At 35.9% G+C, this 17222-nt stretch overlaps 2 protein-coding genes across 3 annotated transcripts in view; both read right to left on the reverse strand.

The window, feature by feature from the left end:
• Positions 1–3582, reverse strand: part of ttc34 (tetratricopeptide repeat domain 34) — a 25111-nt gene extending 21529 nt beyond the window's left edge. Inside the window, exon 1 of the mRNA XM_062054394.1 lies at positions 3510–3582. The gene's annotated coding sequence lies outside the window, so the exon portion shown is untranslated. The remainder of the gene's footprint in view (positions 1–3509) is intronic.
• The window catches only part of si:ch211-112c15.8 (tumor necrosis factor receptor superfamily member 1A), an 18774-nt gene extending 1936 nt beyond the window's left edge, over positions 1–16838 (reverse strand). Inside the window, exons 1-10 of one of the 2 annotated variants that reach the window (XM_062054397.1) lie at positions 16719–16838; positions 8707–8836; positions 6863–6935; positions 6662–6784; positions 4950–5066; positions 4842–4866; positions 4212–4339; positions 3932–4066; positions 2649–2686; positions 2079–2178 (exon numbers count right to left, since the gene is read on the reverse strand). In XM_062054397.1, the coding sequence (XP_061910381.1) occupies positions 2079–2178; positions 2649–2686; positions 3932–4066; positions 4212–4339; positions 4842–4866; positions 4950–5066; positions 6662–6784; positions 6863–6935; positions 8707–8715 (748 nt within the window). In that variant the 5' untranslated portion in view covers positions 8716–8836; positions 16719–16838. The remainder of the gene's footprint in view (positions 1–2078; positions 2179–2648; positions 2687–3931; positions 4067–4211; positions 4340–4841; positions 4867–4949; positions 5067–6661; positions 6785–6862; positions 6936–8706; positions 8837–16718) is intronic. The other variant, XM_062054398.1, reaches the window with a different exon arrangement.
• Between the last annotated feature and the right edge of the window lie 384 nt (positions 16839–17222).

Genomic DNA, 17222 nt, shown 5'->3' on the forward strand with positions numbered 1-17222 from the left:
CTTACACGCTTAATTGGTTCTGTGCTTCTGGTTGTCTTTACTCAACACAATCTTAAATTATCTCAAATGAATTCTCCCATTGGAATAAAGTGAAAATCAATAAGAGGTTGCTCTCCAACCCCAAACGGCATACTTTTAACATGTAACATGCCTTTTAGAAAGAAATGAAACTATTACATAATAAATATTGTATAGAATATAATACAAAAAACTACAGTAGTTTTATGAAGGAATGTAATATTAATGCATACTATTTACTTTGGAGAGTGGACCAACAGTAAAGTCTTAAGAGGCACATATCATAGAAAAAAAAAATTATTCTGTAGAATTTAACAAACTATAACATACGTAAGTATGAGGAAATTATGCTAGAATTAAACAATTAGTAACATTTTTAAAACTTAAAAAATCTTTTGTTATCTCCCTAGAAAATATATTGGTGAAACCTAAAATATTGGAATGGTTTGTTTACAGTTGTTTAGGTGAAACTATGATAAACATAACATGCAACTCAAGATATTTCGAGCTTTCTTTTGACATAATTTTGATGATTATGACTTACTTCTTATGAAAACCTTGAAGTGAAAATCTCAGAGTATGTGGGGTCTTCAAAAACTGTAAGCTGTGACCATCAAAACCATAATAAATAAAGGCTTGACATATCTCTCTTTGCACGAGTTGATATCACATATTAGTTTCACATTTGAAGTTGAAATGCTGACATGAATGGACTTTTACATGATATTCAAATTTTATGAGTTTCAAGTGTAGTTGCATGAAACCATGCAACTTTTCTCCTAATGCAATTGAACCTTCACCTTTTGAAAATCAGGAGCACTATGGCAAATGTGCTCAGGCTTTTGACCACAAACTTATTCACTGCTTGTCTGTGTACTCTTCCCTGCCGCGGTGAAAGGAGAAGCTAGCGCCGGGCAGCAGGCATGAACTGGAACTAGTACTTACTGCCAGCCTCGGACCCAGTCAGAATCTGTGTCTCGTCTTGCTCAAAAAGGCATTCATTTTAATTTGACAACTAGTTAGTACCTGTTGTATTTATGGCAAATGACATGCTAGCATAACTGCTCCTGGGATGAGATTGACGTGGTTCAAAAACGCGACTTTTAATTTATAGTTATGGTATGCTGAATGGTAATATGTTTCCGCATATTGCTTGTATGTCTTCCTCTTGATGAAATAGAAATCTCGCAATTATTACAACCATGGCCGTAACTACAATTGAGGTCATGTCCTTTGTACTTTTTTTAAGTGACAAACAAAAAGAAGATAATATGACTGACTGCAAAAACACTTTGTGTAGGGCATTGTGTATGCTATACGTCACTTGTGTGCGCTGTAAATCACCGTGCGGTAGATCATCCTCTCTCAATATACAATCTTTGGTCAACTCCAGACAACAATGTAACGCAATGAAGTCCACTTTTGCTGACAACATAATCCGATCCAAATTGTGCTGTCAACATTGATTGATAGATTGAGACTTTTATTAGTAGATTGTACAGTACAGTACATATTCCGTACAATTGACCACTAAATGGTAACACCCGATCAAGTGTTTCAACTTGTTTAAGTCGGGGTCCACGTTAATCAATTCATGGTCATTCATGTTAACATAACGTTAACATTATATTATACTGATCAGTGGTGTGCCGTCAGGGCCAGCAAGGCCTTCTCTGCTGGCCTAACATAACCAGAAATCATGATCATTGGTTCTCTTGGACAACCAATGTTTGACTTCGGTATTTGTCAAATCATAGTTACGGCTCTGATTACAAGTAGCACAGTTGCAATCTTTTCTTTTAAAATGTAGCCAGATTTTAGAGCTTTTGTTCCGCCCAGGCTCCAGGCCCAGGTACACTGGGAACCGGTTCTAAACAAGAACCGGTTTTCAATTCCCATCCCAACGCACACAGAGAACCGACAAACTCTGCAAAGAGATAGGAACCCTGTGAGGCCAACCTGCGAACCACACGGCCAACGTGCGGACCACAATGAAAATGAAAATGTAAAAAAGCGGACGTGCAAAGCAAACAAATATCAGGTCAAATATGGAAACTTACCATTGTTTGGCAGTACAGCGTCCATGTGGTCCATGTGTACTGGTGCAACTGATGTCTGGAAGGGTATCATCATGGTGGTTTTCTTACAGACCTTAACTGTCTTGATAAATGACAATAAAGGAATTAGGCAGAAATTCTGCTAGGACCTTGATAGTTGTGTTTCACACAATAACATTGACTGGGGTTCCGCTAAGAACAATTCAAAGTTAGGTGTAATTGTGTCATTTCTGAACAGAATTTCATGAGTGGCTTATTTGAGACAAGCAAAACATTTTTTTTAAAGATATAAACATGTATATACATGTCAAAGGCGTGAGAAAAGCAATAATGCTACAAGCGGTCATGGCACAGACTAGGTGGATTACTTGGATGTCATCCCTGTTATTTGTATGGTTTCTGGGAATTGCTATGATATGTAGTCATGTATTAACCAGTAAATCATTTATCAATGCATTTCTAGGACATACTGTAATTTGTTATCATTGACAAACAATGTATGCTTCATACAAAATAGTATACAGTTATGTAAACAATACATGATATACAATATACATGCAAGTGACAACTTACCACTGTGGTCGGGTCGCTGCTTGAATAACTTTGAGTTTCTGTAGAGAGGAAAACAGATATAATCAGTGAGCTTCTTTGCAAAACTTCCCGGAAAGCAACATAAATAGGTCACTGACATTTCTGTAAAATATAATCATAAACAAAACAGATTTTCTTATCATTTAAATTTATTAAAAATAGCCCCTTAAGATGCAGCTTCTCGGTTTCGAGGGGGTCCCTAGGTACGTACGCTATTATTAAAAAACTGAAAATTAAATGTCTAAAATAAAAATAAGAATATTTTTCTTTCCATTTACTTTCTGTTAGACCAATCTCAAGTAATATGCACTTAAACCTATATACCTTTTAAAATAAGTTAAATATAGTCCTCCCTTGTTTTTCGCTGTTGAATGGTTCCAAACATGAGCACGGTGAATACATTTTTGCGAAGTAGGAATCATTTACAACCTTCTATATACACTTTTCAACATTACGAGCGCCATCTAGACATGAAATAACACCCTTCAGTCACCTTTACACTCTTTTAATCTAATATAGTAATGCTGCATGAGGCTGAGCCAATCAGTGGCCACGGTACTTAACAGTGCGCTCTGATTGGTTTGGTTTGGTTTGTAGTATTGATATTTTTAGCTTATTTAGCCATTTTTGATTTAAAACTAAGAAATAGTAGCTTTAAATATGTATATATATATGTATATATATATATATATATATATATATATATATATATATATATATATATATATATATACTGTATATATATATATATACTGTATATATATATAGACAAGCGGTAGAAAATGGATGGATGGATGTATATATCCATGTATCCCCTAGGGGGGGGGGGGGGGGGTTACCCACATATGCGGTCCTCTCCAAGGTTTCTCATAGTCATTCACATTGACGTCCCACTGGGGTGAGTTTTCCTTGCCCGTATGTGGGCTCTGTACCGAGGATGTCGTTGTGGCTTGTACAGCCCTTTGAGACACTTGTGATTTAGGGCTATATATATATATATATATATATCAATCAAACATTGATTGATTGATTGATTGATATATATATATATATATATATATATATATATATATATATATATATATATATATATATATATATATATATATATATATATATATATATATATATATATATATACATATATATATATATATATATATATATATATATATATATATATATATATATATATATATATATATATATATATATATATACATACATACATATATATATTGAAAAAATATATTTTACTTATTTACCATTAAAGCATTCTGTATCCTTTCCAGGGTTCTTATTGATTCTGCAGCAGGGATGAGAGCAAGGGTAGGAGGCAACACAGATGCAGAACACCACAACCAGGATCATGATCATCCACCACTGGACATTATTTCCTGCTGTGAATGCAAAATAATTTAAACCTAATTGTAGAAAATTACCAATTCTGAAATTATTGTTAAAACATAAGATCTGATCAATTAAAACTATATAACCAGCAAATGGGTCCGTAGTAGCAGATGTGTTAAAAAACATAAAACATACCATTAAGTGGAGCTTCATTTCGTGATTCATTTGAATTGAAATCCCTTGTCTCGGTTGTGAATGAAGTAGTTGTCGTCGTAGTTGCACATTTTTTCTTGCATTTTGCATCTTTCAAACACTGTTCCCTGCTAAACGGCATAAAGAGAAGTATAATTTTGCAAATTAATTCATCTCTACACAGCCTGACACACAAACCTGCTGTCTACAACATTAGGTACACCTGCACAATTTAACAAATAAAATAAATGAGAGTTGCGTAGAAAATTCTGAAATTGTAATAATAGTTGTCATTGAAATTCCAGAGAAGCATTCATTTTACAATGTTTATTATTCAGGTTGTTGTGGTGTAGAAGTGCACAACTTAATACTAAAACATATTTTGTGCCCGTCATGTACTGTAGATCTTCAAATAGTGCCCGCATCTCAAATAAACATTCCGTATTTTCTGCAATTGCGTTAAGAAAAAAGACACTCCCGCGCATTATTTGAGGAAATCATGTTCATGTCTCGATCATATAGAAACACCTCTCTGTATGATGCATCCAAGCGCTAATGTTTTTGTGCACTGTTGTGTTCTTTTGCAGGTATTTCCCCAATGACTAACCAACAGATGTTCCTGTTATGACTCACCTAAGACAGGCCGCACAATCCCTATCTGAAAAACAAAAACAAAACAAATGACCAAAGAAAAATACAAACATTGGGAATAATGAATAATAATAAATAAATATAAATTACTTTCACAGGCTTCACAGTAGCATGCTTGGCAAGATGTCTCCACTTTGTAGTATCCATCCTTGCAGTCACATATTACGTCACTTTTGGAGGTGCACTTCTGTTTTTCAACTAGATTACCTGAGGAGAAATCAGAAATCTGTCACACTTTAGATGTGTTTCTCCTTCTTTATCCAAATATTTTTTTGAATTGTGTTTCCTTCTCGACACAATCCCAATATTGATTGTAGAATTTAAACAGAGGTGGGCATAGTAGCCAAAAAATTATACTCAAGTGAAAGTACTGTTACTTTTATATCAGTCAAGTAAAAGTAGTAACATAATCTTTACACTATGTAAGGCATAGATGCCTTTGGATGGTTTTTTTTCAAATTGAATTCATACGCTCATATCAGCGTTTGTACGGGTTGTAGATTAAAATAACGAGAAAAAAAGGGACTACTTCACTTAATAAAAGTGTTACGATTATGATATGATAAATGTGACCAAAAAGTATTTGACGACGATGTTATCAAATTATTTTTGGTCCCATTTGCTTTAATGAAATAATAATAAGTATTAATTCAATCATCAATTTCATTTAATTCCATTTCTTTTAATTAAATTGTATTCAAAGTAGTTAAACAACATGTTTGCATCTGACAAAAACACCCCACAAACGCTGGCTTCCTGTGTTACAAATGCCATGTTTGTTATGAATAAAATTGTTTAACCCCCGCCACCCCCGAAAGGGATAAGCGGTAGAAAATGGATGGATGGATGGATGTTTAAAAAAACGCTGGCTTCCTCGCTGGTTACACATTGATTGGTTTTCTTATATTGTTTTTATATTTATTTATTTAGTTTTTATTCAGTCATTGGTGGAGCTAAGAATATTATTTGAATCTTGTTTGCTGCACATTTTTGTTGTTTTAAAGTGCTATATAAATAAAGTGGATTGGATTGGATTGGAGTAAACTTTGTCAAAATTGAGAACAGGAAGTGAATAAAAGTGCTAGTAATGGCTATGATATGGAAAAGGGGTAGGATTAGATAAGAGCTGCTTCTTCCTACTCCTCTTCGAACATGTTGAATAGAGAAACAGGAAATTGTGATGCATCATGTTGTAACTGTATTCATGTTCGAAATAAACATAAACCCTAAATATGAACATTTCTACTGACACAAATGACAGCACATGATATACAGGTATATGTTCTTTTTTCCTACATTGTAAGTAAACATTGAAGAGTTAAACTGCCTTTTCTGACGCCATTATGGCACTTTTGAGTGCAGTCATGTGACTGCCAGACTCTGTTTGATTGGTGAAATGGAGTCAGGTCACTAGTGCTTAGGTTGGATTGGTGAAATAGATTTATGTGACCATCATGTGATAAAAAGTCCCTCTAACAAGCCAAATAAATGATTCATTGCAGCAGTAATCAATGGATTATAAATTAATATAATAATGAATAAATACATAAATGTAGGGATCGGAATGAAATTCAATGTTTAAATACTAAAAAAAAAGTATGTTGCATTAAAACTACTTGTACAATTTATCCAAAAAGCTATTGTAAATGTAGCAGGTTACTACCTGCAGTTCTGATTTTAAATGATAACTTTGCTTTAATATCACATAGTATTACCGACTTGTTGCGTTATTTCTTTTTGTATGATGATGTAGAATGTGTGATGAAATCATCTTGGTAGGCAACAAAACGAATGTTACTCACCTTCACACCTGCTACAACTAAAGCATCTATTCATAGTGTTGTTGTTTGCGGTGTATGTGCCATTCTCACATTGTCCACATCTCTCAGAAATGGAGTTTAGGCAGTTTCCCTTTTTATAGTGACCTGTAGGCGACAAAAAAGTACTTTAAATAAAACCAGTTACACAGAAGATAACTAATGAATCTAAGTGTAAGAACTTACCAGCTGGACACGAACAGGGATCATTGGAATCGTCACAATGTCCAATGGAAAATAGGGCCAGTAACAAGAAAATCTAAAACACAAGACATTGTTTTCTATGCAGACTAAATAAAATAATCAACAAAGACTGAGAATAAATAAATATGTACATTTTACCTACATACACTACAATATCTCAGTGAGTACAACTCTGACATTTTAGATCTTCACTAGATCTTGTAGAGCAGTATACATTTATCATCCACACAAAAAAAATTGTCAACATACAGCCATTATTGTCTAAATAGTTGGAAAACCAAGGGAGTGCCAAGATTGCTGTAGTTGCCCACTTCATTATAGACACATGCATTACTATCTTCAATAATCTATGAAATACAAGTGTGCATTGATTGTGAGTAAACTTGTTGATCCTGCTATTACAGATTAATTTGAATTCATAAGATTTTTTAAAGGTAAAAAGTCTTGATATATTTTAACCCAGTCAACAATAGTGCATTATACAACAATAAGTTGCTATTAATAATACTAGTAGAGCTAAATTAGTTTTTGGGGTTCATCGGGGTTCCATTTAAGGAACTCTTATATTTCATATCTACAGTATATCAATGATTTAAAAATTGTTTGTAAGAATTGTACTACCTCCTGTCTTTTAATATCATATTCAAATCTTGATGTTTGACAAGGAAAGCAAATGAAGAACTGTCTAATATTTATGAATTGTTCAAGGTTAATAAACTGTCATTTTATATAGAAAAAACCCTTGAGCTATATGATTTTTAGTATGAAGAACAAAAGTTATAATAAAGACAATGTGAAATTATTCATTAATTCGTTCATTGCATCAAAATTAATCTGATGCCTCAAGCCAAAAGTTTTAGGAAGTATTTTTTATTTTTTTAATAACTTGAAAATAAGAAACTGTACATAACTTGTCCGATAAGTTAATGAAACCAATAGTTATGTTGAGTACAAGTGGTCATGTTATTAATAGTTCTTGTATGTAGACATTATATTATAGTTTAATATATCCACATAAAATGCATTCGTATTTGGGATGCTACTTGTCAATCACACCTTTACAACATCTCATTAATTCAAAATTAATTCTTAATAATAACATTTTCCAATAGATCATTCATCTGGTCCTCTTTTCATAGAAGACAACAGTTTTACATACTTCTAATATATACTAACTCAACAAGACACCGTTGTAACTTTTATCTACCATGTAGATTAGAACATCTATGAGGATATGCTCAACTACACTTAAATATAGAGAACCCTCTCTTTCTTTATTTCTTTATTCTTTTAAAAAACTATTTAGGCTATGTTGGTCTCCAGGTTAACTATGATGTGTATTGTATTGTATAGTATATTAATTTTTTTGTGTGTGTAAATAAATAAGGGCTAGGTTAAACTGAAAGTGAAATGAACAAAGTTGCAGTAAGGAATTACCGAATTACGAGTACATAATTTGATCAGTAAACAATTGTTTTGATTTTAAATACCAATCAACTGCAGTAACAAAGCATTTGACATGGTTACACGCTTAACAACAAACCATATTACCAAATATGGTATTGTTTGATCATCTTGATCAGTTTTTACAAGCACTACAGCTACTGCACGTGTTTTGCTTCTTCCTCACCTTTTAAGTGACATGCATTAGAAAAATAACATGAACTCCTTTAAGAAGCTCGGTTAAAAGAAATACACAAGAAAAAAAAGAAACAATGTAAGTTACATAATGGCCACATTGTGACCCCAGAACAGATTCATTGAGGATTTTATGTTGAAACAAATCACCTACAATAATGCATTCTGAAAAAAATACCGATGCTCACCAAGTCCATGTTGGACAAGTAGACCTTGAGGTGACACAAATGACAAACGTCTGATGGAGTTGGATCTGGTCATCTGACAGAAAGCGTGGCACGTAGGAGGGCATCAACGGGTAAGGAAGCCCTTCCGACACTTTGCCATCATGAGGGAATGAAAGGAAGTACGGGTAATTTAGAGTCGGTGTGTGTCGGTCTGCCTTAGGTTCAGGTTGTCTTCTCAGAAGGGCTCCGAGAGACAGGAAATCCGGTGACATCAGCTTATACCACAACACACTCAGATGGTGACAACCAGCATTAAGTTTCACTCCGTGATGATTCCAATAATTCCTGTAAATCTTCGTAATGCCAGTCATGCAGACGTCTTGATAATATGCAAAAATGGCACCACAGTATACGTATAACACATGTTTTGATGTAGTGTAAACATGAATGGCTTTTTTGCAACTCCAGTTTTCTCATTTGTGGGACTAAATCTAAGTATACTAATAAAATAGACACCTGCATGCTTGACTGGTAACAAGCAAGTACTGTCTAGAACATTTTACAGATTTAAAATCTTCATTGAGTCATGGGGCATTCACAGAAACAAGGCTGGTGGTCAGGAGTCAAGAAAACCCCCAACCCTAACCCTAACTGCTGAAAACATTACCATGAATTGATTTACGTGGACCCCGACTTAAACAAGTTGAAAAACTTATTCAGGTGTTACCATTTAGTGGTCAATTGTACAGAATATGTACTGTACTGTGCAATCTACTAATTAAAGTTTCAATCAATCAATCAATCAACACCTTGTGGCATTTCTAAGACATGTTTGCGGTTTGTCAGTTCATTTACTTCATATTCTTTTGAGGGACAGGTAAGTGTCACTTATAACACGTAAGCTCATCACATTGAGATACAAGTGCATTAGTATACTTTACAATACACGACCTGTATCCAAAATAAGGCTAGGTAGTGTTGCAAAGACAGTGTCAGAGAAGTTGTAGCACACCAGGATGCGTATCGTAGTAATTTGTCCATCACGAAAAAAATAAGTGTACCAGTTTACTCATTCCAGAATTCTACTTTCATTTAGATATGGCTATGTATGAGAAAATCCACAAGATGTCCAATAGAATACATTGTGAATAGCTCTACTAAGAGTCGTGTAGAGAGAGTATGGCCAACTCGGTTTCAGGCGATTTTGTCAATGATTGGTCAAAAGGCACTCATGTGACTACAGGGCGCCATGACTGCTACCAACTTTGACTGATGCAATGTGTCTGCGGCACTTCCTCTTTAGTTTTTCGGCGTGTAAAAATGCCCTATTGTGCAGCATGGATGTTCCACCCGCGAGAAATGCGGTAAGCTTTTACATCGCATTCTGGATAGCAAACCTACTTTGAACACTTCACTCAACGCAAACGCCATAACATCATCAAAGCTCACTTTTAAGCATTCACAAATAGCACCAGCATTTTGGAAGAAAGGTGAACATATAAAAAATCCATATGTGATGCCAAATGAGTCACTTTTGCATCTCCCTGCACAAAACTGTGGTGAGTTCAAAGACACTTCATTAAAGTTAGAAATCGAGTACTAGTTTTTAAAGACAGGAGGCGACTTACCACCACTAATTATAATAATGATATATTATTTGGATTTGTATTATCCACTGATGGTAATCAAAGCAAATGTCTACTTTACACTGTGAAGTAAAGGAAAAAGTGTTAGATTTATAATCATATTTAAGTATATAATGAAATTATATATGAATATTTAAATTAATATTCTGGCCACTATATATGGAACTTGTTGCCTGTTTTTGATAAAGAAAACAAATTATTTTTATTCATCTAAATTATTTAGGGTGGGGGGTTTATAGATATGTAAAAAAAAAAAATAAAACCCTAATTGAGATTTTACATGTGTTTTTAAAAGCTGGTTTGATCAAAATCCATGCAATAATCTATTTTTAATGCATGTAAACATACCAGTGTGTTGGCAATGTTGGGTTTAGGGTGGGATGGGAGGCCTTTTAGAAGTATTTTATGAGGGGGTCCAGAGTTTGATGCTACGCCCCTGCAAGCCAAGCTGCATGGTCAAAAATGAGCATTAAGGGAGAACTGCACTTTTTTTTTTAAAGTTTGCCTATCATTCGTAATCCTTGTGTAAAACAATGTCTGCTCTCACTGCCGACAGTTAGGATGTTGATATATTGTTGTTTAAACTCACAATCCTCGCAAAAAGGGGATGCAACTGAGCGCCTTTTTGGGTCTTTTACGCTATTTCCAGGTCTAAATTGGCTGTCAAAGTTGACCATCTCCTCAGTTTATGTTCACATCATTTTACCATCAAGGTGAGAGACATGATTCGTAATCTACAATAAACTTTCACCAGCTCAGAAGCAAGAAAGCAGCTCACCACCTGATGATGTCTGTAGGTCCTTAACATTAGCACTTATAATAACAATATCGCTAATCTATTAAATAAATATAGAACATAAAGTAGCAAGAAACACATCAATAATGAATAAAGCAAAACATTTTTTAGACAAAAAATCACTTCATATTCTCTACTGCTCGCTAGTGTTACCATATCTGAGTTATTGTGTAGAAATATGGGAAAACAACTACAAATGTGCGCTTTATTCACTAAATGTGTTACAAAAAAGATCAATTAAAATAATACATAATGTTGGATATAGAGAACATACAAACCCTTTATTTATTAAATCACAATTATTGAAATTCAACGATTTGGTGCATTTGCAAACAGCTAAAATTATTTATAAAGCAAACTATAACCTCCTACCCAAGAATGTACAACAATTCTTCTCAACAAAAGAGGAGGAATAAAACCTTAGAGGAAAATTTAAGTTAAAACACGTGTATGCTCGTATAACACTTAAAACCTTTAGTATATCAGTATGTTGAATTAAATTATGGAATGGATTAACCAGAGAAATCAAATAAAGCACCAATATGATTCAGTTTAAGAGACTGTTCAAACTACAAGTGTTCACAAAGTACACAGAACAAGAATTATGATGAACATCTTGAACCCTTTTTTTTATTGAGACAAAGATTATTTGTGTATTTAATATTTGTTTGCTTACTACGGTATATTATTTATTTTTTTGTTCACTGTTATGTTACAGAGAACAAGGAAATTGGATAACATTGCTATGGAATAAAAAGGGGTAGGATTAAATAAGCTCTGCTTCTTCCTACTCCTTTTCGGACGTGCTGTAATGAAACAACTGGAAATACTGTATGTGATGCATTACATTGTATTGTATGCATGTTCAAAATAAACTGAAACTGAACTGAACTGAACTATCCATCCATTCATTTTCTACCGCTTGTCCTTTTTGGGGACGCAGGGGGTGCTGGAGCCTATGTCAGCTGCGTTCGGGCGGAAGGCGGGGTACACCCTGGACAAGTCGCCACCTCATCGCAGGGCCAACACAGATAGACAGACAACATTCACACTCACATTCACACACGAGGGCCAATTTAGTGTTGCCAATCAACCTATCCCCAGGTGCATGTCTTTGGAGGTGGGAGGAAGCCGGAGTACCACGCAGTCACGGGGAGAACATGCAAACTCCACACAGATTGTGAGGCACATGCACTAACCCCTGGTCCACCGTGCTGACTGAACTGAACTATCCATCCATCCATTTTCTACCGCTTGTCCCTTTTGGGGTCGCGGGTGGTGCTGGAGCCTATCTCAGCTGCATTCGGGCGGAAGGCGGGGTACACCCTGGACAAGTCCCCACCTCATCGCAGGGCCAACACAGATAGACAGACAACATTCACACTCACATTCACACACGAGGGCCAATTTAGTGTTGCCAATCAACCTATCCCCAGGTGCATGTCTTTGGAGGTGGGAGGAAGCCGGAGTACCCGGAGGGAACCCACGCAGTCACGGGGAGAACATGCAAACTCCACACAGAAAGATCCCAAGCCCAGGATTGAACTCAGGACTAGTCAGGACCTTCGTATTGTGAGGCACATGCACTAACCCCTGTACCACTGCTGCGAACTGAACTAATACTTGGTTAATATTCAGGTAGGGAAATGTAAATAGAGCAGTGGTTCTTAATCTGGGTTCGATCGAACCCTAGGGGTTCGGTGAGTCGGGCTCAGGGGTTCGGCAGAGGTCAAGACACACCCGACTCATCGTGTAAATAAAAATGTCTCCCTATCGGCGTATTACGGATCCGGCAACAGCAGAAGTCACACTGATTTGCAGGTGTGTAATTTGTTGTGAGTTTATGCACTGTGTTGTTTTTGTTGTTTGAACAAGGTGATCCACGGTTCATTTTGTGCACCTGTAAAAAAAACATGGTAACACTTTAGTTTGGGGAACATATTCACCATTAATTAGTTGCTTATTAACATGCAAATTAGTAACATATTGGCTCTTAACTAGTCATTATTAAGTACTTATTAATGCCTTATTATAAGCCTAACCCTCTAACCCTAACCAAATAACTCTAAATTAAGTCTTTGTTATTTAGAATATGTTCCCCTAGTGTCCAAAAACCTCTAAATTAAGTCTTTGTTACTTAGAATATGTTCCCCATACTAAAATGTTACCAAAAACATATAACTTTGTCTTGAATTTGAAAAAAAAAAACACATTTTATTTTTCACTAATGAAGGGTTCGGTGAATGCGCATATGAAACTGGTGGGGTTCGGTACCTCCAACAAGCAGGCACGTGCACACATAGGGCCCTATGGGTGCTAGAGCCCCTGCCCTTTTTTGCCTCGTCTTAAAAAGTGCCCTCTGCCTGTGTGTGTGTGTGTGTTTTTTTCCTTTAAACAACATTAATAAATTCCTGTAAGAGATGTAAAAAAAACCCCAGCTGTACAAAAACTCCACGTTTTCTTGTAATACCGGGTTGTTTGAGCCTGCCGTTCCGCCAGAGAGAGAGAGAGAGGGCGAGTGTGAGTAAGTGAGAGGAGAGAGAGCCAAGTTACTGCGCCCCTGAGACGTGACAGTGGAGCAAGTTGAACCTGTGAGTTATGGTCTAGTCGCCGTCCACTTATTCAGCATCTAAAATGGGTAATATTTCAGAAAAACGCTGTATTATTCTATTATTCAATGTGTCAGTTTCTGTTTTTGCCGGACGTCGGAGCACGGCGCATCAATTGAGCACGGCACATCAAGTCCGCACAGAGCAGAGCGGATCGTGTGGGACAGGAAGTAGTGAACAAAATACAAAATAAAACACCGGGTTAATTTTCAAAATAAAATGCACTGTGTTTACGGCGGATCACATTTTTCTCACAGTAGAGTTTTAGATATAAAGTTTATTGTGACTTTGCTATTACTGTGTGGGTTAACAAAATAATAATAATGATAATAATAACAATAATAAGAAGAATAAAAATGATAATGATAATAATAATAACTATTATTATTATTATTAATAATAATAATAATTTCAGCATTCTGGGGATATAAGATGTAGGTTATCTGTTAGGAATATTACCATCTGTATTTAAACTTGATTCATGTTGATTATGCCTGCAGCATAATTCCAAAAAAAAGAAAGGATACAGCCCTACTGGCCCCTGGTCAATATTTTTGGCCCTGTATTGCGTTTCAGTTTTTTAGTCTGAGCATTAAGTGGGAAAGACCATAAGTTACAACTTGATGGTGTTTTCATCAAGTTAAGGGAAGAAGGACAGATTTTCACATTGAAGTTTTTTCCATTTGGGTATTTATTTTTGTATTTTTTTTTCAGAGTTCATGTTGCACTGTTCAATGTTCAATATTAAAGTGCTTATCTTTAACAATAAATAGCCTAATAATAAACCAGTGTTTTGTTGCTTTTCATGTCTTCCAAGCCTATGATAATGTGAATTAACTCATTATGACAATAATTTGTTGACACAAAAGAAATGGCAATCACTTTTACCTACAAACAACACACAGCTAAGTAGTTAGCTTCCTATTAGCAAATTTAATTTTACATTAATTTCCATATTGTGTAAAGGACCAAAAAAAAAATTCCTGCCCTTTTCTGACTTTGAGCCCCTGCCCCTCTATAATCATGTGCACGTCCCTGCCAACAAGGTTAAGAACCACTGAAATAGAGCATTGTTGGTGCTTTTTGGATGGTTATTTATTGGGTTTTTATTGTTGGAATACAAGCAACAGACGAAATGACGGCTTCATTGTAAGCAGACTTTTATTTATGAGTATTAAGATTAAAGATTAAAGTACCAATGATTGCCACACACACTAGGTGTGGTGAAATTTGTCCTCTGCTTTTGACCCATCCCCTTGTTCACCCCCTGGGAGGTGAGGGGAGCAGTGGGCAGCAGCAGTACCGCGCCCGGGAATCATTTTTGGTGATTTAACCCCCAATTCCAACCCTTGATGCTGAGTGCCAAGCAGGGAGGTAATGGGTCCCATTGTTATAGTCTTTAGTATGACTCGGCCGGGGTTTGAACTCACAACCTACCGATCTCAGGGCGGACACTCTAACCCAGGGGTGGGCAATTAATTTTTACCGGGGGCCGCATGAGCAACCCGAGCACTGCTGGAGGGCCACATCGACAATATTTCAATTAAATTTTGCTCAATATTATTTTTGATATATACCGTAAGATAAATAATAATAATAATAATAATAATAATAATAATAATAATAATTAATAATAATAGTAATACTTCAACATAGTGTATGTAACAGCATTCCATGACTAATATAAATAAATTAACATTAATAATAAATGACAGTAAAATAAGCACACGTATGACTGAGGAGTCATAGTGTAACTTTGTGTGATGTTTGAGTTGTCCGACTTTTTGTGTGGCCATAAACGCACCAGTGGTTTAGTGCTATGCGTGTTGGTGACAGATGACAAGTTGGTTTTGGCCTGGTTTGTACGGCAGAAAATGACTAGTTTTTCGAGATAGAAGTGTTTTACTTATGTTTTTGGTGTGGTTATGTCCGAATATAAACAGTTTTGCTCAATAAAGTGATCGATATAATTCCTGGCCTCGAAGCATCTCGATAGACGTTACAATAATTGAACGGTGTTCAATTGAACGGTGTTGACGAACACCGTTAGGGCCGCTTGTTGTCACTGTCACTCAAAGTTGCATTGCAAAATTACATAGAATAAATATGTTTATTTTGTTTAGAATTCAGATGGGATTTGATTTGGTGCGTGGCATATATTTGCTGCGCGCAGCAGACGCTTGAGCAGTGCGCAATTGCGCAGGCATGCACCTTAGAGGGAACGTTGCATGGCAGTCCATGTCTTGTTGGAAACACGCCATTCTTCATCAACTTTTCTCTTTTTAGCGTCTCGGGTGTAAACCGTGCATCACTTGTCGCTGCATGTGCACCTTCACTCGCAGGTTACACACTGACACACGCCCATAAATAATAATTTTCAAAATAAAAGCAGCACAGTTGTATTGCGCGCACGACATAGATGTTTTTTCCAACTTTATTTTGTAATTAATGATTGCAGCTGTTCACATTCACTCACAATCACGCATACGTCCACACGGAAGTAATACAAATAACGATTTTCAAAACAAAAGCAGCACCGTTGTATTGCACACTCGACATAGATACTTTTAAAAATTTATTTTGTAATTTATAATTGGCCTCACGCAGGCCGGACAGGGACGCACAAAGGGCCGGATGCGGCCCGCAGAATGCCCAGGTCTGCTCTAACCACTAGGCCAGGGGTCGGCAACCCAAAATGTTGAAAGAGCCATATTGGACCAAAAATACAAAAACAAATCTGTCTGGAGCCGCAAAAAATTAAAAGCCATATTACATGTGTCATGAGATAAACATTTAATTAAGAGGACTTAAAGGAAACTAAATGACCTCAAATATAGCTACAAATTAGGCATAATGATGCAATATTAGTGTACATATCGCTAGCCTAAATAGCATGTTAGCATCGATTAGCTTGCAGTCATGCAGTGACCAAATATGTCTGATTAGCACTCCACACAAGTCAATAACATCAACAAAACTCACCTTTGTGCATTCACGCACAACGTTAAAAGTGTGGTGGACAAAATGAGACAGAAAAAGAAGTGGCATAAAACACGTCCTAGAAAGTCGGAGAAAGTTGTAAACAAACTAGACGGTGAGTTCAAGGACCGCCAAAATTAGTAGGACAAAACGGCGCTCGCCAAATACTCGAATCAGTGAAGCATGTTTAATATAAACAGTGTGATTTATAACAATTGGGGAGGTTTCTGTCATGTTTGTCCTCCTACAGAAACCATACTTAAACAAAAAATTGATTTTTTTCCCCTCATCTTTTTCCATTCTTCATACATTTTTGAAAAATCTCCAGAGAGCCACTAGGGCGGCGCTAAAGAGCCGCATGCGGCTCTAGAGCCGCGGGTTGCCGACCCCTGCACTAGGCCACTGAGTAGGTGGTAGTATGAATGCTTAAAAAATAAAAATAAAAAAATAAAATAAAATAAAAAGATATGTGTTCTTGTCTTACATAAGGATTGTGAATTTTAGGTA

This window comes from Entelurus aequoreus, linkage group LG07 (genome assembly GCF_033978785.1).
Source record: "Entelurus aequoreus isolate RoL-2023_Sb linkage group LG07, RoL_Eaeq_v1.1, whole genome shotgun sequence".
Taxonomy (NCBI): domain Eukaryota; kingdom Metazoa; phylum Chordata; class Actinopteri; order Syngnathiformes; family Syngnathidae; genus Entelurus; species Entelurus aequoreus.